This window comes from Selaginella moellendorffii, unplaced genomic scaffold, assembly GCF_000143415.4.
Source record: "Selaginella moellendorffii unplaced genomic scaffold, v1.0 SELMOscaffold_53, whole genome shotgun sequence".
In the NCBI taxonomy this organism is placed as follows: domain Eukaryota; kingdom Viridiplantae; phylum Streptophyta; class Lycopodiopsida; order Selaginellales; family Selaginellaceae; genus Selaginella; species Selaginella moellendorffii.
This window is the reverse complement of record NW_003314314.1, coordinates 223,270-245,578: the sequence shown is the minus strand read 5'-3', so window position 1 is coordinate 245,578 and position 22,309 is coordinate 223,270. Positions and strand designations below refer to the sequence as shown.

The window sequence follows — 22,309 nt, the reverse complement described above, 5'->3', positions numbered from 1 at the left end:
TGCTAGCTCATCAAAGACAGAGTCCATAAAAGGCGTGGGAAAATGATCTCGTAGTGTGACTTTATTGAGATCTCAAAACTCCATATAAAGCCGGAGTTTACCATTGGCTTTGCAAGCTGGGACACACCACCCACTCTGAATGCTCCACTGGAAAGATGAAGTTAACTGAAAGATGCTTTTGGATCTCAGCTTTGATGTCTGGTAGTAATGCTGGATTGTAGCGGGCGCATCTTCTGCTTGACAGGCTTTGCTGATTCGAAAAGGGTAATGCAATGTGTGATTGTGTCTATAGGGACTCCTAGAAGTTTGGAATAGTCCCAAGTGAAGATATCCTTGAATCTCTGAAATAGAGAAAGGATCTGTGTGCTGTGTATTGGAGAAAGTGAGTTATTGATCAAGACTGGTTCTGCTTGGTCTCCCAAAAAAACTTGATGCACCCGTGAATCTGGAGGGGAGTCTTTAATGGAATGAGGAGGAGTGTCATCCTGAATGGAGTTTGTGGAGGAATGAGAACCGCAGTTGGCCCAAAGGTCCATGATGGCATGGTGGGACAACTTATTTGCCCAAAAGTTGTCTTTACGGGGAATGTGATTGAAGCCGGTCTGGAAGAGATCTTTGAGGTCCATTGCTCTTTGCTAAAGAGCTTTGATGTTATTCTTACGAACACTATAGTAACCAGTGAGTTGTCGGATGACAAGCTGGGAATTTCCACAAAACTAAACATTAAGGAGACCATATTGTAATGTGAGCTCCATAGTAGTAATCACGGCCAAGTACTCAGCTTCATTGGCAGATGTAGTGGGCAGGGTAGTGGCAAGATGAGTCACTATGTTCTCAGCCTCATCATGTATCAATGTCGACACCTGCCATGTGATGTGTTGGCCTGAAAGCTCTGTCGAAGTATGCTAGGAACTATGCTGGCTGGTCATCAAGGAATAGTGGAGCAGGACTGATGACTGGTTCTGGAAGAGGAACCGTGGGGGAAGTATAAAAAACACCTTGTTCTAGCCCACGTAATGGTGTTGCCACCTTTTGGTCTTTGCCAGCAGCTTGAACATAATGAGCCAATGATGGTAAATCTTTGATGTATTGCTCATCAGGGCATGAGTGAGTAGATCCATGTTCTTGACAGGAATGAGTAAAACCATCGTGGGAAATTTGGATCCAAGCTTCCATGTCATGCCCCTGGTGGTGTACTTGGGGAAATCCAGTGAGCTGTCAGGGTGTGGCCCTCAAGTAAAGAGGCCAAACCTAGCACTTGTATAAGATGTGAAGGGCCAAGGTGGTAAGCAACACTGAGTGTGGATGGGCCTTGTAGGAGAGGGGGAGTTGCCATCATCTGTGTGTTTTGGTACTGGCTAGCTTGTAGTTGTCATAGAAAACTCATGGATGGCACTAATGCTATATACCTCCGTTTTTGGCAAGGATGGATCATCAAGGAGCTCGGGGAAGACAATTGCCAGCTCAGCTGGAAAAGATGAACGTGTTGGAGTCTTGGTAGGAGTAGGAGCTGGAGTTGTCTTGTGTGAGGAGGGGCCATGAGCATTGTACAACTTGGCAGTCTTGATGTGATCATTGATTTGCATCATTCCCTACTTCCAATATGTCTCAACATCTGATTGGAGGTGCTATGTGTGTTTCAAGATGATAAGATTGGTGAGGGAGTGGGAGTTCACATGTTGAAAGTCCACCACCACAAAATCCATTAACGATGAGATCCCTTGGATTGATAGTATGGTTTGCAAAGGTTTTGAAGATAACTGTTGTGTTGTCCTAGATTTGTAACCTAGTAAACTTTGCCAATACCAAGAAAATGATATTACTTGCTAATCCTAAATCCAAGAGTGCTACTGTGGTAGTATCTCCTACTGATGCCATAAAAGCTCTTGGATCTTGTGTTATTGTGGTATCCACAATGCAGATCTCCTCTTTAGCACAAATAAGATGTTGGCTAGAATGTGTAAGAGCTTCTAGTTGCTGTCCAAATCCTAGGACTGATCACAAAAGTTGTCTGAGTGAAAGGGTGATTGAGCTGTGTAATAGTTGCTACATGACATCCATCAAAAGAGTTGAAGATATGGTAGGAGTCATGAAAGATGTACCAGCCAAGCCTAGACAAGATGTGCTGTCAAATTGAGAAGGTCCAACATCAACAATAAGGGATCCAGCAAATGCCAACTTAAAGGGTAACTTGCATGCAATAGTTGGACCTAGTACTTGTTGAACAGCTAAGTCTTGCTTGCCATTGATGTCTGAAGCTGTTGGCTGACACTTTTTCTAAGCTCAAGTCACAATTGTAAGGGTCTCGTCATTAATGGTGTTGATGTGGAGAGCTGATTCTTTTCCCTTGCTTGTCAATGGGGCAGCTTCAATTGCGCATTGTTGGAGCTGTTGTTGATATCCATTTAGAGGTGGCCAAAGTGTGGAGTTATTAGCAAGTGGATGCTCTTGGACATGTTGACTCTAGGGAGGTTGAAGCTCTAGATGGAGGTGATAACACCATTCTATTGAGTGTGTATTGGCCTCGCAATGGGTATACCAATGATGGGGTCATCTCGATGTTGTATCTGTTTGCTGAAGTCTTAGTGCCTTAAGTTCATTGAGAATGGCAATTTGTTGCTGTTGCTGGTGCAAGAGAGCTTGCTGTTGACAGTCAAGGAGGTTTTTGTACTAGCAAAATTTTGTAACAGCAGATTCTAATGCTAGTGGCAATCTCTCTTCCGTGACTCTAGGTGTAGGTTGGTGAGAAATTGTTGTGATCAAATGCTCAAGGAGGTGGCTGGATGGAGGCTGGGAAACTTGGGAGACACCTAGAGTGAGGCAAAACTCCTTCTCAATCTCCTCAGCATGTTTAAAAGCTGGACAACACTCAGTATGCTTACACTTGAGAAGTTTGCATTGGATGAGTGGCTTCAACCCTTGGACAAAAGCAGCAACCATAGTTGTCTCTATGAGGTCTAGAATCTGAGTGAGGCATAACTTCTAGTGTTGCTTGAACCACTAGATATACTTGACAATAGACTCATGTGGTGCTTGCCAGAAAGAAAAGTACTTGGTGTGGAGTTGTTGGAGATCCTTCTTTTGTCCAAATGTCTTGAGGAAGAGCCTCTTCACCTCTGTGTATCATTCCCATTCTATATCCAAAAATGACTTTGCCCAAACTTGAGCTTATATATGCATCAATCAAAGGAAGTGGTTGTGCTTGTTTGCATCTACCATAATTCTATTTGAGTCATAAAAGACCTCAAATTCTACTATATGACTCCATATTGATGAAGCTCCTGATGTGAAGAGAGGTAAATCCACATCCCCCTATAGGATATGGATTGGATTAACCATCTCTACCGGCTGTTGTAAATCTCTAGAAAAGGTATTTTCTGGATCCAATGAATCTTCCTCGTCCAAGACAAATTGTTGGAAATCAAGCTCTCGCCTTAAAGGTGAAAACTTGCCTTTAAGAGTGGGGACTTGGTGCTTTCCAAATTGATCCTCCAGGTGATTGTGAACATGTTGTCACCGGTATAAAATGTTCAAATCATTGTAAATGCCTAAATCCAGTAAATATTACTAAGCAATGCACCAAATCTAGTAAGTCGAATCATCCTCTAAATGCTCTAAGAAAAGCTCACAACCAAAATAAATGGTTCTGAACATTGTAAACTCCAAAAATAAAACTCTAAGAGGTGTGAAAATGTTGAGATGTCCCCAAAAGAAACAAGTGTTGTGTTGTTATGCTAAGAACTCTTGCTGTGATAGATGGAATTTTCTAGAAAGTGGCTCAATATTAGCCTAAGAAGCTAGATCATCCTTTGTGAGACAAAAATCCCTAAGCCCCAAAGTGGAGCCAAAAGGGTGCCACGTGGTAGTGGCCAAAGTGAAAGCCAAACGAGCGTAACACATTTGGACTAAAAGCTCCGACTTGAAAGGTCAAGAGCGGGAGTGGAACTCCCAACGAAGGGCTCAAGGAACAAGCATGAAGTGACTAATAAATGAGTCTCTAGAAAAGGAACACAAGAGGACCAACATATGACACATGGAGGAGTTCGAGATGGACCCGAGATGGACTTGAGATGGAGTTCGAGATGGACCCAAGATGGAGTCTGAGATGGACCCGAAATGGAGTCTGAGATGGAGTCTAAGATGGACCCGAGATGGAGTCCGAAATGGAGTCTGAGATGGACCCGAGATGGAGTCTGAGTTCAAGATCGTCCCCCCGAGGGGGGGCGGGGGGGAGAGGCGCTGCAGGGGGTTCCAAAAGTATTGTAGGGAGAGTGTGGGGATTGGATCCCAGTAGAGTCAATTTGGCCCAGGAAGGCTATACCCAGCTATTGGGTGATGAGATGACCACTGGGAAATCCAAGGCTAGAGTGAATGTGGACCGACAAGTGGGGTAACTTGGTGAAGTGTTCAAGAGCCAGCTCTAGTTCCCTCAGGAGATTGAATGGTCTATGCTCCCTATCAAGAATTCCCCAATTCTTGCCACATTTCTGACTCTCGCCGGATTCCTAATCTGCAGACCACATTCTTGACTCTCAAGACACTTCCCTATTCTTGACTCTTTGATTTCCCATATGATTCTTGATTCTCGAACCACACTCCTGATGATGACATGGTGCCTCCTTGACCTCAATTATATTTAGGCTGTCCTCGATCCAAGAGTGGTGGAGCTTTATCAATCTATAGTATATATAGGTTAGCCTTGTTCCATTTCTCCACAATCTGAATTAACGCTAGTCTAAGGCTTTTTTTTTGTCTCCACTAACTTTTTTCTTTGTCTTCTACATTTTCCAGTCTTGATCTTGTTGAGGGTCTTGACACTCCTAGTCCAAACATGGGTGGCACTACTTACTTGGATACTTGGCATGGCTCAACAAAACCTCACTCTAAGCCTATGGTTAGAGCACCCAAATGTGGAAGGTGAGGAGAGTACCCATGAGGCTCACATAGGGCCGTGGTGTTTCAAAATGTTATCCCAAAGTCCCGGATGGTGGAAAGGAAAAGGAATAATCCTCTGGTGTAGTGACCAAGGATGCGATCACGTGACAAGAGAGTCCTAGAGAATAAGGGAACTTAGTGGTCGAGCCTATAAGCCTTGATCTAGTGGTAGTGTTGGCGAACACGGCCATGGACAAAAAAGGACTTGGTAAGGACTGGAAAAGGGATATTGGGGAAAGTTATTCCCCATGTCTGCGGGCATCCTAAGGATGCTAAGGAGTGGATCTGGGATGATCACTCTTGGATGGATGGCCTAGTCTTTAAGAGACTGGATTGTGAGGTAAGTGGTGTTGGACCACCGGTGTGACTAAAGTGAATGGGCAGAGCCTTAGCGTAACGGGCTGATATATTGGTGGTACCTTGGGGTGTCGGTCATGGGATTGGACACGTGGAGCACTTGGACCAAGTGCAAAGGTTGAGTGGCATGGATGCCATCCTTGGGGTTAGCAAGCCTAAGTCTTGAATTGGACTTATAAAGGTTGTGAACGAGACTCCTTGAAGTGGTTGGAGGTGTGGTTAAGTGACTAAAGTAGAATGGAAAAATTAGTTATTTACAATTTGGTATTAGAGCTGTTCCTTAATCTAACTTTTATTGATGCTCAAATATATCACCAGTAATGTTGACATGGGAAGGTCTTAGGAGTGGGTCTATCCTTGAAGAGTAGCAGGTCGGGAAAACATGGCTCTCCACTATAGTTCATATGTGGTGGTGGATAAAAAAGGGCCAATAACAGAATGACTTCGGGATCTTGGGAATAGTATAAGGTTTTTCTCAGAGAGTTGAGGATATGATCCAGATAAGCATTTAATTTATCAAATTAGCTAATATAGTTGTGGTAAACAATTATAGTTGGGATCACAGGAAAGATAGAGACTCCAAAACAATAAAGGAGTCACAAGATTATCCTCATATAATTGAGGCTGGTGCTCATGAATTTGAGACTGGAATTAATAGCCGTTAGAGGTCAAGTCCTTGAAATAGTAGCCAGAGCTACTTTTTATAAATGCTGGAACAAACCTAAGGAGTTCGGGGTGTGCTCAGAGGATGAGTTAGTATTCTCATCATATCAACAGATAGTCCTAAGGGGTAAAGGTAGCCCACAGAGAATGGAAAATAATCAAGTGTTTGAGTAACATTTGCAAAAATGGTCCTTATGAGTAAGACTTGAATACACGAAGTTGTATTCTAGCAAGTTGGCACCTCAAAAAATAAAACTTTATAGGTTATTAGATTAGCAAAGTCCAAAAATGTTGGATGACTCAAGTAGAGTCAAGGAATGGTCCTAAGGGATTGGTGAAAACATTTGGACTGAGGTGTGTTGTGCCCCACAAAAGATGAGGAGGATCATAAGATCTATATATGATAATAATGGGTATCTCATTGATGGCAAAATGGGCCATACTAAAGTCATAGGGAAGGTGTTCTTAGAAGAAAATAACTTTGACACAAAGTTGTGTGTAAACTCTATGGTGTAATGCTAACAAACAATTGGCATGAGAAGGAATTATATTGGTCTTGGTAAGGATTTAGACACAAGTGAGAAGTGTCATAAATGTAAGCTCGTAGACTTGATGATATGGAGACACCGAATGTACCAAAATGTGATGCCTTGAGGTCAAATTGGCAAGTTTATGAGAACCCCTTCCCAAAGAAATTCTAATAGAAATGGGAATGGTATAGCATAAGCTGGAAGGCATGTGGTTGGAGTGTGGTGTCCCAAATAATGATAGAGGTGTGGAAGCACTAGCAATGAGTTGTACGACTAAACAACTATGAAGTAACTAAGCAAAAAGTGCAAAATAATTGGTTAAATTGATAAAAGATAACTATCTAAAACTTTTTATTAGGATAAAGAAGTTAGATATACCCTTATCGGGGATAAATTGCTTATGTTGCAATATAATAAGTCAATGTCATAAAGGGAATACTCATTGTCAAAGAGGCCATCATTGGGACACCCAAGCACTTTAGAACACTAGAAGGTGGTATTTGGTGTTGTGAGGGTAATAAATAAAGCTTAAAGGATTAAGTCCCTAGCGAATAATGGATAGAAGGTGTTATCCAAACGTCCAAGGTTGCAAAGATGGGAGAAGTCCGTTTACCCGAATTGGACAAAACTAAGAATGGGATTTTGGCAAGGTTAGTAATGGGCATATAAAAGCGTATAAGTAGCAACGTTAATCCTAGTGTGTGGGATTATAAGATGAGCATATCCAGATTGAGGAACCACTCCCTAGGTTATCAGGTAGGTTCATCCCTATAAATACTTGCTAAGGCATAGTAAAAAGTGCAAAACTATCTTACTAATCTAAAGGAGAATAACTAAAGGAAATGTGTGAGGCTAAAAAACAAGTAGTAAAGGGATAGGACCAAACCAAAGGAATTAACGGGCATAATTAAGGGTGGTTATGTAAATTGAAAGTGGAGAATGAAATAGGTGCTCAAGTATATTGTTGCTAGCAACTATGATATCATGGAGAGTCTAAAGCATGGAATTATCCATGTTAGATCATATGGCAATTAGAAAATTTGTGAAAGAAGAAGCCTTAGCAAGTTAAGGGATAAAATCCCTTCAAGGTTCCCAAAAACAATTCTAAGTAGCTTAGTACATAGAGAGCCAAGTGTAAATGGTTCATAAAACACATGAAATCAGAGTGGTGCAGTAAAAGTGTGGTCTTGAAGCTTGCTATGAGGCGAGGCTATCAAGGTTAGGGAAATAGTTCCCGAGTGTTCAAAGAGAGAGATTTGAACAAAAGTTGATGGTTAAGGACTTTCACACTTGTGCATGAACCATGCTACAGTGGTCGGATGGCTTGTTAGGTAAGATTAGCAAGTTGGGGGAACAAATACCCTAGTTGAAGGTGTTAATTTCAAAAGGGGTGGCCCATGAGGCCAAACATGGAGGAGCATATGCATGATTATAGACATGTCAAGTGAGAGGATTTGGCAGTGCGGAGGAACTAGGTTCCTAAGCTGTGATTTGTAGCACGCTTTAAGTGTAAGTTGGTGCACCAGCATGGGGAGTCACGCCAGGCATTCTAAGTGATGCCATCCGTAGATGCATATACAGAGGTTGGGTTCGAGTCCCAACCCTTTAGTGCGTAGGTTCGAGTCCCAACTCACTAGGGCGTGGTGATGGTTTGAAATATGAAAACACTCATTTTTCAGTGGTCATAGACTCTCAAGAAGGAAACTGGCTTGGGCACACTGCTAAACAGGGGATGCTCTGGAGTTGTGATGTACGGTTAAATTGCTTAATGTGGTTCGGTATATCTAACTTGAACACTTTGGTGCAAGTGGCACCAAAAACATGGTGAATGAGATGGGGACACCCAGTCTTAATTGCTATGGACCTTTGGCTAGAAGGGCTGGTTTGGGTGCACCACCAAGTGCCCCTGGGGTCATGGTTAACAACTTAAAAGTTTGGAAGACTTAATACCTATTGGCAAACTTATTAAGGTGCTAAAATGAAATCATTAGGTGATGTTGAGGCTAAATAAGGACAAAGTCCTTGTTTGGGTAAAGAATAAGGTTCCTAGTTTAAAGTATTAATTTAAACAAATGATAATGATGTGGCTTAGTCAAGGTGACCAAGTGGGAAGAACACTTAAGGGAAATGAGCTATATCAATACGATGGCATAGTGAGTCCAAAGAAAATAATCTTTAGGAGAGACAGTAACAATTAATGGATAGGAGCAAAAGATTAATGGCTAAGAAAAGAGCCATGGGAATCATGGGACAGAACCCAAATGGCAAAGTTAGGCCAAGAATACTAATGTGTTGGATGCTAACGGATTACGAGGAGGCAATGTGTTTCCAAGGATGGATTCTTAATTGCTTTGATTTGGCGAAAGTGAAAGCTCTAAGGGAGGGAGCAGTAAGGTAGCTAAATAATAGGGCTGTGGACAGCCCTAGCACAAATTATAATAATTAGAACTTAGTGCTAAATATGGCACAAAATAGAAAAGTGCCCTCAAGTAAAGAACTTCCTAGGATGGGAAAGTGGAGTTGCACCAAATGTGTAATGCAAGGTGTCGGAGACACCTAGGAAATTGACTCCGAGAAATAAAAAATAAAAGTTCCAAAATGCAAAGGTTATATCAATGGAAACTAATACTTGAGAATGAGTAGCGGGAATGAGATAAAAAAGGTGTCTTTAACAAGTTTAGCAAAAACTAAACCAATAAAAGGAGAAAACCACCACAAATAGTTGAATGAGTCTCTAAGTTGGAGAGACCATGCTTCTTAAAGGATGGACAAGGCATGGTAAGCCTTTGGTGTCAAACCATTGACGAATATTTTCTAGGTGCCAAGGATGGAAAGGGTGTTACATGCTAGTATTACTTTATAAAATAATTTATCGTTCGATGAGGACATCTAACTTCGTCTATGGGGTGGTGGAGTTGTGAGACAAAAATCCCTAAGCCCCAAAGTGAAGCCGAAAGGGTGCCACATGGTAGTGGCCAAAGCGAAAGCCAAACGAGTGTAATACATTTGGACTAAAAGTTCTGACTTAAAAGGTCAAGAGTGGGAGTGGAACTCCCAACAAAAGGCTCGAAGAACAAGCACGAAGCGACCAATAAGTGAGTCTCTAGAAAAGGGATACAAGAGGACCAATATATGACATGTGGAGGAGTCCAAGATGGACCCAAGATGAAGTCCGAGATGGACCCGAGATGGACCTGAGATGGAGTCTGAGATAGAGTCCAAGATGGAGTCTAAGATGGAGTCTGAGATGGACCCGAGATGGAGTTTGAGATGGACCCAAGGTGGAGTCTGAGATGGACCCGAGATGGAGTCTAAAATGGACCCGAAATGGAGTCCGAGATAGATTTGAGATAGAGTCCGAGATGGACCCGAGATGGGAGTCCGAGATGGAACCGAGACTGAGACCGAGACCAAGACCGAGACCGAGTCCGAGTCCAAGTCCAAGTCCGAGTCCGAGTCCGAGACCAAGTCCGAATCCAAATACTAATACACAAGTTGTTGGGTGAAAGCCCAAAGTGATCATCCCCAGGGGGGGGGGGGGCTATAAGGGGTTCCAAAAGTATAGTAGGGAGAATATGGGGTTTGGATCCCAATGGAGCTAGTTGGGCTAAGAAAGGTTAGTTTGGTCTAGGAAGGCCACACCCAACTGTTGGGTGATAAGATGACCACTGGAAAATACAAGGCTAAAGTGAATATGGATTGACAAGCAAGGTAGCTTGGTGAAGTGTTCAAGAGCCGACTCTAGTTCCCCCGGGAGATCGAATGGTCGATGCTTCCAATCCAAACATGGGTGGCACTACCTACTTGGATACCTAGTGTGGCTCAATGGAATCTCGCTCTAAGCCCATGGCTAGAGCACCCAAAGGTGGAAGGTGGGGAGAGTACTTACGAGGCTCATATAGGGCCGTGGTGTTCCAAAATGTTGTCCTAAGAGTCCCGGATGGTGGAAAGAAAGAGGAGCAATCCTCTAATGTAGTGACCAAGGATGTAGTCACGTGACAAGGGAGTACTAGAGAACAAAAGGACTTAGTGGTTGGGCTTGTAGGCCTTGATTCAATGGTAGTGTTGATGAACACAACCATGGACAAAAAGGGACTTGGTGGGGACTAGAAAAGGGATATTGGGGAAGGTTATTCCCCATGTCTACAGGCATCCTAAGAATGCTAAGGAGTGGATTTGGGATGATCACTCATGGACGGATGGCCTAGTTTTTGAGAGACGGGATTGTGAGGCAAGTGGTATTAGACCACTGGTATGATCAAGGTGAATAGGCAAAGCCTTAGCGTAATGGGCTGATATATTAGTAGTACTTTGGGGTGTTAGTCATGGGATCGGACACATGGAGCACTTAGACCAAGTGCAAAGGTTAAGTGGCATGGATGCCATCCTTGGGGTTAGCAAGCCCCAAGTCCTGAATTGGATTTATGAAGGTTGTGAATGAGACTCCTCCAAGTGGTCGGAAGTGTGGTTAAGTGACTATAGTAGAATGGAAAAATTAATCACTTACATCCTTACATAAAAGATTTGCAAAAACCAAGTGCAAAATGGGAGAATCACTTTCAAGAATAATTATCACGCTCAAATAAGGATGAAATCTAATGAAAAATAGCAAGATCTTATGGGATTGGATAATTCAACTTGGGAATGACAACTCACAAAAGCATCTACAATTCTAATGCAAGAGATTGTGATAAAGGTAAAAACTTTATACGCTAGAGAAGCATGCAACTTTGTTTATCACACACGTTAGAGAAAATGACTTGGACCGGTTTCAAAACTCCATGCAAATTTTTAAGTCATAACTCAAAAGAAAGAACAGAGCAAGACGTATATGATGCCACAAACGGCAATGAAAATGGACTTTAAACACTCGAGAAATTGATGCTCAAAACTTGCTATGGCATAGGGAAGAAAGAAACTAAAGCGCAATTGACAAGTAAAATGGAAATGCATAAATCTGGATGATGGGCAGCTTTTTCCATGCCTTAAGACCACTCAGAAGAAAGATCTTACAAAGATGCACAAATTGGAGAGTGTTCTCACCATGCAAAGATTCCACATCGAGTTATGTTCATGTGCAGAAAGAAAAACATATGCATGTCATGGCTTCCAGTGAATTGACCTCCAAGAAATCACTTCCCGGATAGCTCTTAGCAAGATCTAAGAGCCCATAAAACAAACTGATACCATCTCTCCCCAAAATTCAAGCTTAGAGTAAAAGAAGATGCATGTAAGAAGAGGAATGAAAACTGAAAGGAAAAATTGTGAGGATTCCTTCATCTCTCCACCAAATCACAACTGCCTATACTTGTTGAAAAGAGGACCTCAAAATCTACATACCTACAGAAGGAGTGTCTCAAATGGATCAAAGACAAGGGAGAAAATCCAACTGGAAACTCATTGCATGCCATAACTCTGAAAACATGAAATCTCACTCCCACACTCAAAAACTTCTCTATGGGGGTAACTCTTATTACGCTTAGTCTATCCCTCTCTAGGATCTTCACTCCAAATCTCATGAATCCTCTCCATTAAACAAAAAAGCTCTAGAAAGGAAGAAGGTGAGTGTCATGCTGGATTCACTATATTGAGGTGTGGCACTTTAATCCTCCTCTTCGCGTGGCTTTGCTCACGTCTTAAACTCTCTCTCTCCATGCTTTAGCTTAAGACACAAAGTGCAGAACCTTGATATTTCACCCACTTTTATATAATCATTTAGAATATTTCAAGAATTGGAATATTTCTTCTATCTCTCAAGATTCCCACAGTTATAATCAGGTGTAGAAAAGGCTTAGAGTTTGGTTCCAAATTCAAGTTCGCTATAATAAATTTCATGCATGCTTGCATAGTTTTTAAACATTGTTAAAGGGTGATTATATTGCAATCACTTCATTATTGAAGTGGAAGAATTTGATTGGTTGTACTATTAAGTGGGATCTAAAGCTTCAAATATATAATTTTAAAATTATTCATCATTTGGAGAGTTCTTTGGCTAATATTGATGCCCTTTTTTTGAGCTCTTTTGCCTTTTTTGCTCTTGTCTCATGTTTTTAATGGCATATTATTCTAGCATTAGTGAATTTTTTGGACAAAGATCTCATACCATCTATAAACGTTTTACTTAATATTCAATATCCACAAGGTGCAAAATTAAATTTATCTTTTTTTAATGAGGTTCTTTACTTTATGATATTCCTCTAGATCCCAGCCCATCAACCAAAAGACTCTTATTGCCTTCCATCTTTCCAACATGAGGGGATGATGTGAGGTCCAAGTGTATGTCTACAATACTATTAACATAATAGGATTATGAGAGCTATTAGATTCGTTTCAATTTAGACCACTCACTTTTGAATATAAACGAGGGTTTTTAGGCTAATTGAATATGTACATTTATGTATTCATGTTCTATATTTCATACACTCACAATATGACAATAGGTAGTGTAGTGTTAAAATACTTCTTTTATAAAGATTAGTTATCAAATTAGATAATAAATTTGTAATAAATTCAGAATAATAATTATCAAGGGGCTAGATTGTGTTCTTGATGGAGACCAAGACAATATCCATGGGTTTTCATTTTTTTAGACTAAGTATGATTCATGAATAGGGGATTAGCAATAATCTTGGAAATTGCAGCTACTCAAGAATGCACCTCTATCAAGAGTTGCATGCACTATATACAAGTTGAACAACCAATAAAAGATTCAAAGTTGTGATAAGAGATGTACGTTTTATAGATTTGAAACTTATAATGATAGTAAATAGAACTCATAGTAGAATCCAGCACTAAGCATTTCCCCTCCCAGCTGAGATAAGACTTTTGACAATACTATCATGAAGCTAAATAGCTAGATTAAGATGGCCTCCTCAAGTTCCTCATATTCCTGAGCCAAGTTCTTGTACCATGTTCCTGAGTTGAGTTCCTGAGCTATATTGCTAAAGGCTGTGCTATGATCACAAAGCCAAATCCTGGGAAGAACAACTTCTTTTTGAGATTTTTCATCAAAGTTCTATGAATTTATATTTAATAGTTCAAATTTTAAATGTCATTGAATGTCATCTTATCTGTAAGAAATTTCCATCTTTTGGTCTCCTTACATTCCCTTTATATTGTCAAAGTCAAACTAGCTCAACCAATTGATCTCTGCAATCCACCTTTTGAACCAAAGTCTATTCTAAGTCAGAGTGATCTAGAGTGCTTTTCCAAGCCAAAACCATATCTCCTTTCTCAAAAAAGAGCTATTTTCCTGGAGTAAGCAACCTCCTACTAACTTGATAAATGTTTAACAACACAAAGCATACCAAATCACCTATAATTATGTCTTTGGTTTGAATAATAGACATTTCAAAGAATGTATCTTCAACTCTGCTTTGTTGTGGACAGATAGGCTTTAGAAATTTGCCATGAACACGCATGAACCTCACTATCCTAGAGAAACTATATATGTAGAATTAGTGGAGAAGACATATCTACTATGATTGGCCATGCTGAGTTCACCACTAACTCTCTCTGAGATCGCATTGCAGCAGAAACAACCTTCAAAGCACTAGAGCTAGCTAAAGTAACTGAGTAAATGTAATTGTTGGTTTTTGATTGTCTAGGTCCCTTAAAATATCAGCTTCTAGATTCAAGACTTGTCTATACCTCTGCCTCTTGACTGCTTTGAGTGGCTTCTTACTCCCTCTAAACTGATCAAAGAGCTCACTCACCTGTGTTGGAGAAGGAATACCTACATTCTTGAGTATTGCCACTGAATTTGGAGCACACACTTCATCTTCCTTCCCATTTTTGACCTAAACTAAAATAAGACTCAACCTAAAATTTCTAACCTCTTTTTCCTTAGCCTCACGCCTTTGCTTCACTCTCCTCTTCAGGATCTGCAAAAACCTCCTCATTTTGATCACGTCAAGTTTGCACCATCTAGGTAAACACATCTTTCTTTCCATGACCACGTCTTGTGCCTAGCTTATAATGAGTCCGATCTAGGCCTACTTCTTGAACAAACACAGCTCACAAATTGACTATTTTTTTGCCACAGTCCTGCTTCAACTTGTGAGGACAGTCCCACACACTCCACACATTGGCTAGTAATATTCTGGCTTCTTTACATTTGGACAATCTGCTTGAATATGACCAAATTCCCAGCATCTGTAGCATTGAGGACCTCTACCATGGCCTCTTCCACATCCCACCTTGCTACTATTGCACTCCAACTCCTACAGCATACACTGGAACACTTCTGGATGCAAACTGTTGCATCGTATTCTCTTGGTATGGAACTTGTGGCCAATATGGTGATGGAGTTTGCATTTGAACATGATAACTTGAAACCACAGGTACTTGCAATTGTGGGAAACTCACTGGTGGAGGCACACATTGCATATAAAGCTGTTGCTACTGATAGACAGTTACTGCTTGTACTTGTGCTTTCATAGGATGATAAAAACAATTTTTTGATGCATGGTTAGTCTGGCCACAAAATTGACAACTTACTCTCACTTTCTGGATTGGACAATCATTTGGGTAGTGAACATAATTCTTGCATTCCACACACCAAACATTTGATTGATCATGCATTGGCTGGGGAGGATTCTAAACACCCTTGATCCAATTAACTTGTAAGTCCCCCATCTTCTTTGTAAGAGCCTCGACTAAATCTTCTTTAACCTTGTTCATTTGCACCTCTAGTGATGGAGCTGGAACTTGAAATTGCATAGGAGCCACTGGAGCCACTTGAGCCACTACTGGGATCAAAGTTAGAGCTATCACACTTGTTGAATTCAAAATTTTAGGTAATCCCCCTGGATAGACTTCTAGATTTGTATGATCTAGCAAGCCTACAAACTGTGTAGTCATTCCTCCAAAGACTGATGATGCTTGAACATGTCCAGAATGACTTGGCAACTTGGCCTGCTCAAACCGTGATGCCAAGATCATTGTGTCAAGATCAGTTGGTTCATGGCATCACACATAGAAGGATGTGCTCTCTGGTAAGCCTTGCCAAAAATATCAAATCTGATCATCTTTTGCAGGTTTTGGATCCTTCTTCGAGAGGAGTTGCCAGAATCTCATTGCATACTACTGAATAGTTCTCTTGGCAGCAAGGTAATCATACTGAGCTTGTCACTCACTCGTTGATAGAATCCTGTAGGGCTAAAAGCATTTAAAAATGCAGTCTTCAAATCATCTCAATCAGTGAAAGCTGCACCATTGTTGCATACCACTCCGCAGGAACATCCTTCAATGTTGCTAGAAAAAGTCTCTGCCACAAAGTTTGCTCACTATTTGCTTTGCTCACGTTCTCAAATATGGTGACATGCTCTTTGGGATCATCATATATCACATATGTGGGATACTTCATCCAGCTAGTAATTGCTGGTGGTGGTACTACTGCCATCATGATAATTGATTGATGCTGTTGGTGTTGTGGTGAACTTTGATAAGGTCCCCACTCTTCCTCCTCGGTCTGTCGGCTTTTGTGGTGTTTTTTCTGAAGAAGACTTTGAATTGTTTTGCTGGTGCTTCTTAAATCTCGTTTCTCTGTCTTTTATCTATTTTTCTGATTTCTCCCTTCTAAGAATATCCTCTATGGATTTTTCTACTTGTTCTTGTTGTCATCTTTGGCCATGCATGCACAAGCTACTACTTTACAGCTGAAGTCTGGCATTCCATGCTCAGCTTCAATGCTCAAGAACGTAGCTCCCGACTGACACACCAAACATAACAACTAGAAGTCCAATTGAACTCATACTCCAAGAGCTGCATAGGAACAAAAGCTTCTATTCCTCTAACAATTTAGCTAAGACTTAGGCTAGCAGCTTAAGCAACTCTTGCCCACAGTGCAGGCATATTGTACTCACTTGCTGCTCACTAGAAAACCTTGCTTGCTCTGCATGTCACTGCACTTGAATATGCCACATCACCACATCGGCTCTACACTGTAATCCATTGTTCTGCCTCTCCAACTCACACCAAGCTCCACTTGTCATTCTCCTAACTTCTCTTAACTTCCTTTCTTCTTGTCACAAACTCTTAGAATATCCTTCTTTTGAATATTCTCTAGAATCTCGACAATTCTCCACTCCACAACTCACCAACTCTCAAGAAACAGAAGAAAATGCCATACCTTGACAATGTTTTATCACTGACAAAATTGTGTCTCATGAGTTGTCTAAATTCAAGGTTGAACTCAAGTGGCAAAGCCAATTCAACTGGATTATAGATTTCATAAAGACTCTCCAATATATGGGAAAAAAACCTGAAGTTATCTCATGAGCTAAAAGGTAAATACATTTTAGTGAATTTGTTAAAATAAATAAAGCATTAGATAAATTACCTAGTTAGAATTGTATCTTCCATAGCAGTGGGGATGTGAGGTAAACAGAACATGATAAAATGTTTTAGCTACTGAGTTTTGATTAACTTTAATTTTCTCACTAGATCTTTCAGCCATCATCCAGTTGAAGAAGTTGGTAAAACCTTGTAAATTTCTTAAACAACATCATTGAGGGAGTCTGTGAAAATGGAATAAGTAGGAAAAGAAGATATAGAAAGAATAAAGTTTATCTTTAAGCTTTTGAGGGCTACAAACTTCTAATAGACTCTATAAAGTTTCTTTATGGAGTTTCATGAGATGGTGCATGATATTGTTGACCATGTTTACTGGAGATCAAAGCATTATAAGTCATTAAAGAGCCCTTACTTGATAATTACTTGATAACAAATCCTTTCCTATTTATTCCTTAAGATTCTAAAGATTCACAGTGATAGTATATTCTAATCCCATGCACTACAAAAATGGTTAAACAATATTTAATCACTACAGCTACAATCTCAACTCATGCTAGTGTAGGTTAGAAAGTTGTTTGAGCTCCATTAGTATATACTAGTACCTAGCTCTATAGTCAGTTTGATCCAAAGTCAAGAACTCTCAAGTTGGAAGAATTCTTAAGGCAGGCTGGAACAGGTTCTTAGAGTTGGTTTTTACTCAAAGTCTAAATATTTGAGAGACAAGAAAATGTAAACATCTTTTAGGATGTATTCTATGAGCTGATTTTTATGAGCCTAAGGCACTTTACCTTCAAGAGGCTAGCAAGCTAGCCTAGTATCAAGCCACAAAGATGTGATGCTACAAAAGTAAGGTATTCTATTTCACCTTAGAATTTTGTCTATGGTGGTGGATATACCTAGAATATACTTAAATATTCTAGGATATTTTAATATTTAATGAGTATTATTTATTTTTTATAAAACATGTTTATAATCTATAAAATTTCCTAAATACTTCCTAATATATTCTTATTCATTCTCAATAAGGTTAATATTGATTTATAAATATAAACATAATTATATTATTAATCAATTGGATTGTTCAATAATACTAAATAGCAATGACACTACTATTAAGCAGACCAAATGTTGCTACATGCAAGGCACAACAAATTATATTTCTATAGGGTGCTACCAAGTCACAGTAAAAATTCTATAATAATAAGAAGTTGCCAGACTTTTTGGATTGTCAAATCCTAAAGAGTCATTTTATAACCATGTCTTAGAGAATAATTGTGTTGATGTTGACTTTTAGCTAATAGGAGGTTGCCAATTGCATGGGCCGAGAGAAGAAATCGTTCATGTTGACCAAATTCTAAAGCATTGACACAACCTTCTGCACTCTGACTTCTGCCATCAAAATGTATCCTACAGTGGAGACTCACTTGAGAGTGGTGATTCATGCTGCACCTTCTTCTCTAGGGTTATGATTTCACTGTGCAAGACACCGGATTGAAAATGCCAGGTTTGCATATCTTCAATTTTCTTGCTGGATTGCTTCTAGAGTGCTGTGATTCATAGCTCCCCAATCTCTTTATTGCCACCAGCACACTCTCACGGGATTCCAGGGTATTCTCTACACATCATGGGTGAAAGGGTGAAGCTAAGCACCAAGATCAATGTGCTAATATCTATGCTCGAGAAAATCAATAGTGTCAAGTCGATCAAGTCAATGGTGTTTTAGTTCCCCACAATGCTCAAGCTCGTCAAAGGGCCACTCCAAAAGGCTGGTTTCAAGCTCAAGATTGGCATGAGTGGCAGCAAGAGGAGTGGCTGACTGACTGTTCTTCTCAACCTTAAGGTCACTGGAGTGTTATGGCATCCAGAACGTTTTCGTGATGGATCAATCCTTGGTAGAATCTGCAAGCCAGGTAACTTCCAAGGTAAAGTTCATGTTTCTTCAAACTGGCTAAATAATTTCATTTTCTGATGTGACTAAAGATACTAAAATCCCATCGATTTGATTTCCTTTGTCTTTCAAACTTTTATGTGGCTAGATCCAGACATTCATAAACACACTTCCAGCCAAAGTGTCTTGTAGCATTGTAGGAGGTAATTGATTTTATAAAGTTTATTCTATGTGTTTGTAATGGGATTTTGTAGTTATATAGATAGCTTCTGGGATTCTGATAGTTTCCTCCATGTTTATAGTTACTTCCTCAAACACAACAATTGCTATTTTGATACTATTCCAACTTAATTTTTAAAAACTATAAAGTGTTTGCAAACCGGATAGCATATGCTAGGCAATTACTAATTTATACATTAATGTGAAATACATTTAGTAAGGGTTAGGGCATTAAAGGCATTTTGCAAAGGGCAAGCTATGGCGCGAACAGAGCAGGAGCGCAGTGGATGCGTCACAGGTTTGTGGTCTCTCTTTCGACCAAAAAAGGCGCACAAGGGCGACAACAAGGTCCACCCGGAAGCCATGGACGCGGCGGCCTCGAAGCTTCGTGTCTGTGAGGCCGTCTCGGGAGAAGCCATGGACGCCGCCGCCTTGAAGTTGAAGGAACTCAGGCACGAGGTGAAAATCGTCTTAGAAGCGATACGACAGGAGCGAGGGCACAAGGAGCCGATCAAGCCGATCAAGCCGGAACAAGAGAAGGAGGACGAAGAGGAGAATCAAGAGAAGAAAGCGGAGCAGCTGAAGGAAGAGAAGAAAGCCGAGCAGGTGAACGAGGAGGAGAAAGAAGCCGATCAGATGAAGCCGATGAAGCTGGAAGAAGAGGAGGAAAAGGAAGCCGAGAAGCAGCTGAAGGAGGAGGAGCAAGAGAAGAAAGCTGAGCAGCTGAGCGAGGAGGAGCAGGAGAAAGAAGCCCATGAGACGAAGGAACTCAGGCGCGAGGTGAAACAGGAGCAAGGTCACAAGGAGCAGCCGCAGCTGGAACGAGAGGAGAAGAATCAGCCGAATCAGCCGATCAAGCCGATCAAGCCGATGAAGCAAGAGCAGGAACAGGAGGAGGAGCAGCGGATGAAGCCGATGAAGCAGCAGCTGGAACAAGAGGAGGAGCAGATGATCAAGCCGATGAAGCAGCAGCTGGAACAAGAGGAGGAGCAGATGATCAAGCCGATCAAGCAGCCTCTGGAACGGGAAGACGATCAAGAGAAGATGAAGCAGCAGGAGAATGACAAGCCCAAGCAGGAGGAGCAGCGACCCAAGCCAATTCTACTGCCAGCCGGGGGTCGTCGTCCAGGTATGGTTCCTTTTGCTTCTCGCATTCTTCTTCTACTGTGACTCACGATGGCCTTCTGGACTTGCAGGTTCCAGGCCGAAGATGGTTCGCTTCTCTTCCTCAGCGGAGGACATTCTTCCCGACGGCACCCGACGGCGGAGTGAAACCCATCTTAGCGATGGCCGAGGGGGCTATGTTGAGTTCGCGTATCTCGAAGCTCTCCACAAGGTAAATCGGTGGCTAAACCAGAGGGGAAAAACCGAGAAGAAGATCCGCAGCTTGGAAGAGGAAAAGCGCGAGGAAACAGAAGAGGAGAAGTACGAGGAAAAGTCTTGGAGTGTTAGTGCGCTCCGGATTCTGATCAGACTCACCGAGCAGCTTTACGAGGAGCTCAACGGCAAATCCAGCGACCGAGAGAGGATCAAGCGAGCGCGGAAGATGATGAGGCTCCAGAAAATGCTGGATAGGATCCCGAGTGAGAGGAAACCGTGGAAGAAGCTTCAGTCCGGCGAGATGGTCTTCGTGAAGGAGGCAAAAGAACTATATGATCGTGCGGGGAGAGATTTTGTTGCAGAATTCAAGAGGAGACAGGTAAGTTTGATATACCTTCCAGATTCCAGATGGCCATAACTTCCGTGTTTGTTGTAGAGAGCTGAAGTGAACGATGAGTGTTTGTTTTGTCGGAACCATGATGGCGAGAAGATGATCGGCCGGGCTGGAGCGAACTCTAAGACGACTAGACCCTGGGTTTACCTGAGAAGAGAACACGAGCAAACTGTTCTAAGCACGTCGAAGAAACGAGAAATGAAGTTGGCTCCGAGCTCGAGAAGTTGGCTGCAAGGATTGGTCAACTGGAGGCCAGTGCTCGGACTCTAGCATCGGAGAAGCCAACTCTCAAGAGTCAAATCCAGAAGTTGGATCTCCAAGCAAGTTGAGCAGCACAGGAGGAGGCCACTAAAGCTATAGACCAGTTAAGTCGAGAGAAGATCGACCTTCTCGAGGACTGACTCCAAAGATTTGCAACTGTCCAAGACGTGAAAGCAGTGCGTGACGACTGTGTCTCAGGGCTCCAGGCGGAGAAGTCTATCACACTTCAGGCGTCTAAACAGGCCAGCAACCAGCCTCCACACTCTTCTAAGTCAAGAGAAGATCAATGGATCAAGTTTGACTACACTCTACAGTGTCTGGAGCAAGGAGGGATCTATCTTATCAGCTTTCCAGTCTACGGAGATGAGACAGGAGATTCTGCGGTATAATGTTCACAGCTTGAAGGAATAGTAGCAAGGGAACGACTGCAAGGAGATGGTGATAGTGAGAATATGATATAGCTGAAGCTGCTCGTGACAGTGGGGGTATTTGGATTCACAGAGAGGGCTGCAGAGACTATAAGACAGACTACGCTCAACGTTCTCTGTCATCTGGTAGAGCTTTCTAGTTGACGGAGACTTTGAAAAAGGGCTGTCCAGGAATGCTCGTACAGCTGCTCGGATGAAAGTATCAGCAAAGAACTCAGTGTCAGATTGCTTCAAGGGAAATCAAATCCAAAAGTTGGAGTGGGAAAACTCGGAGCTGTGGCCAAATGTCCAAGCAAGTCGAGCACCACAGTAGCAGGTCACTAAAGCGTCAAGTCTGAGCTAGAGACCAGTCTCCACACTCCAGTCGAGGGAAGATCAACGACTGGAATTGAAAGTTTCGGAAGATGGTGGCCGAGATGGAGAGTCGAAAGCGGCGGTTGACGAGGCTCCAGGCAGAGCAGTCGGCTGGAAGTGCAGCAGAGTCCATCAAATTTCCGCATCTAAACAGGCTAGAGACCCGCCTCCATACTCTTCTAAGTCAAGAGAAGATCAATGGATCAAGTTGGGCTACACTCTACAGTGTCTGGAGCAGGAGGAATCTATCTTATCGGCTTTCCAGTGGATGGAGATGATTCAGGAGCGCCTGCTGCGGTAAGGCTGTCCATGATAGTAGCGAGGAACGACGTAAACCAGTGTCAGATGGCTGCAAGATGGCGAGAAGACGATATAGCTGAAGCTGCTCGTGACTAGGGTTTCGGATGGCTGTGGAGACTATAAGACAGACTACGCTAGACGTTCTCTGTCATCTGGTGGAATGAGGGAAGTGTTCGGACAGGAGTTCTTGAAGGAGAAGCCCCAGGGGATAATGGCTGACGGAGTCGAATCCGCTGCACGAGGTGGAGCTCTCGGCGAGAGCACGTGATGGCGGAGTTTGGAAGCGCAAAGGCGAGGCTGGAGAAGCAAGTAACTGGCAGCTGATGGAGAGGATCACGGGACTCGAGGCGCTGGAGGAGAGAGA

The 22,309-nt window shown here is 41.9% G+C and overlaps 2 protein-coding genes across 2 annotated transcripts; both read left to right on the top strand.

The window, feature by feature from the left end:
* Positions 1-19,871: 19,871 nt before the first annotated feature.
* LOC9636266 lies at positions 19,872-20,463 on the top strand. The gene is made up of 3 exons (XM_024687345.1): positions 19,872-20,017; positions 20,085-20,224; positions 20,362-20,463. The coding sequence occupies exons 1-3, from the start codon at positions 19,882-19,884 to the stop codon at positions 20,461-20,463; spliced, it is 378 nt and encodes a 125-aa protein (XP_024543113.1). The 5' UTR covers positions 19,872-19,881.
* Positions 20,464-20,484: 21 nt separating this feature from the next.
* Positions 20,485-21,169, top strand: LOC112350726. Its single transcript, XM_024687457.1, has 2 exons — positions 20,485-20,587; positions 20,645-21,169. Exons 1-2 carry the CDS (start codon positions 20,510-20,512, stop codon positions 20,870-20,872), a joined length of 306 nt encoding a protein of 101 aa, XP_024543225.1. The 5' UTR covers positions 20,485-20,509; the 3' UTR covers positions 20,873-21,169.
* Positions 21,170-22,309: the final 1,140 nt, after the last annotated feature.

Bases quoted from the DNA above. Each gene is read 5' to 3' on its own strand.
- LOC112350726 (XM_024687457.1), top strand. From the start codon at position 20,510: ATGGTCTTCGTGAAGGAGGCAAAAGAACTATATGATCGTGCGGGGAGA. The intron at 20,588-20,644 runs GTAAGTTTGATA...TGTTTGTTGTAG, and splicing joins CAGAATTCAAGAGGAGACAG to AGAGCTGAAGTGAACGATGA.
- LOC9636266 (XM_024687345.1), top strand. From the start codon at position 19,882: ATGATCAAGCCGATCAAGCAGCCTCTGGAACGGGAAGACGATCAAGAG. The intron at 20,018-20,084 runs GTATGGTTCCTT...CTGGACTTGCAG, and splicing joins AGCCGGGGGTCGTCGTCCAG to GTTCCAGGCCGAAGATGGTT. The intron at 20,225-20,361 runs GTAAATCGGTGG...GATTCTGATCAG, and splicing joins ATCTCGAAGCTCTCCACAAG to ACTCACCGAGCAGCTTTACG.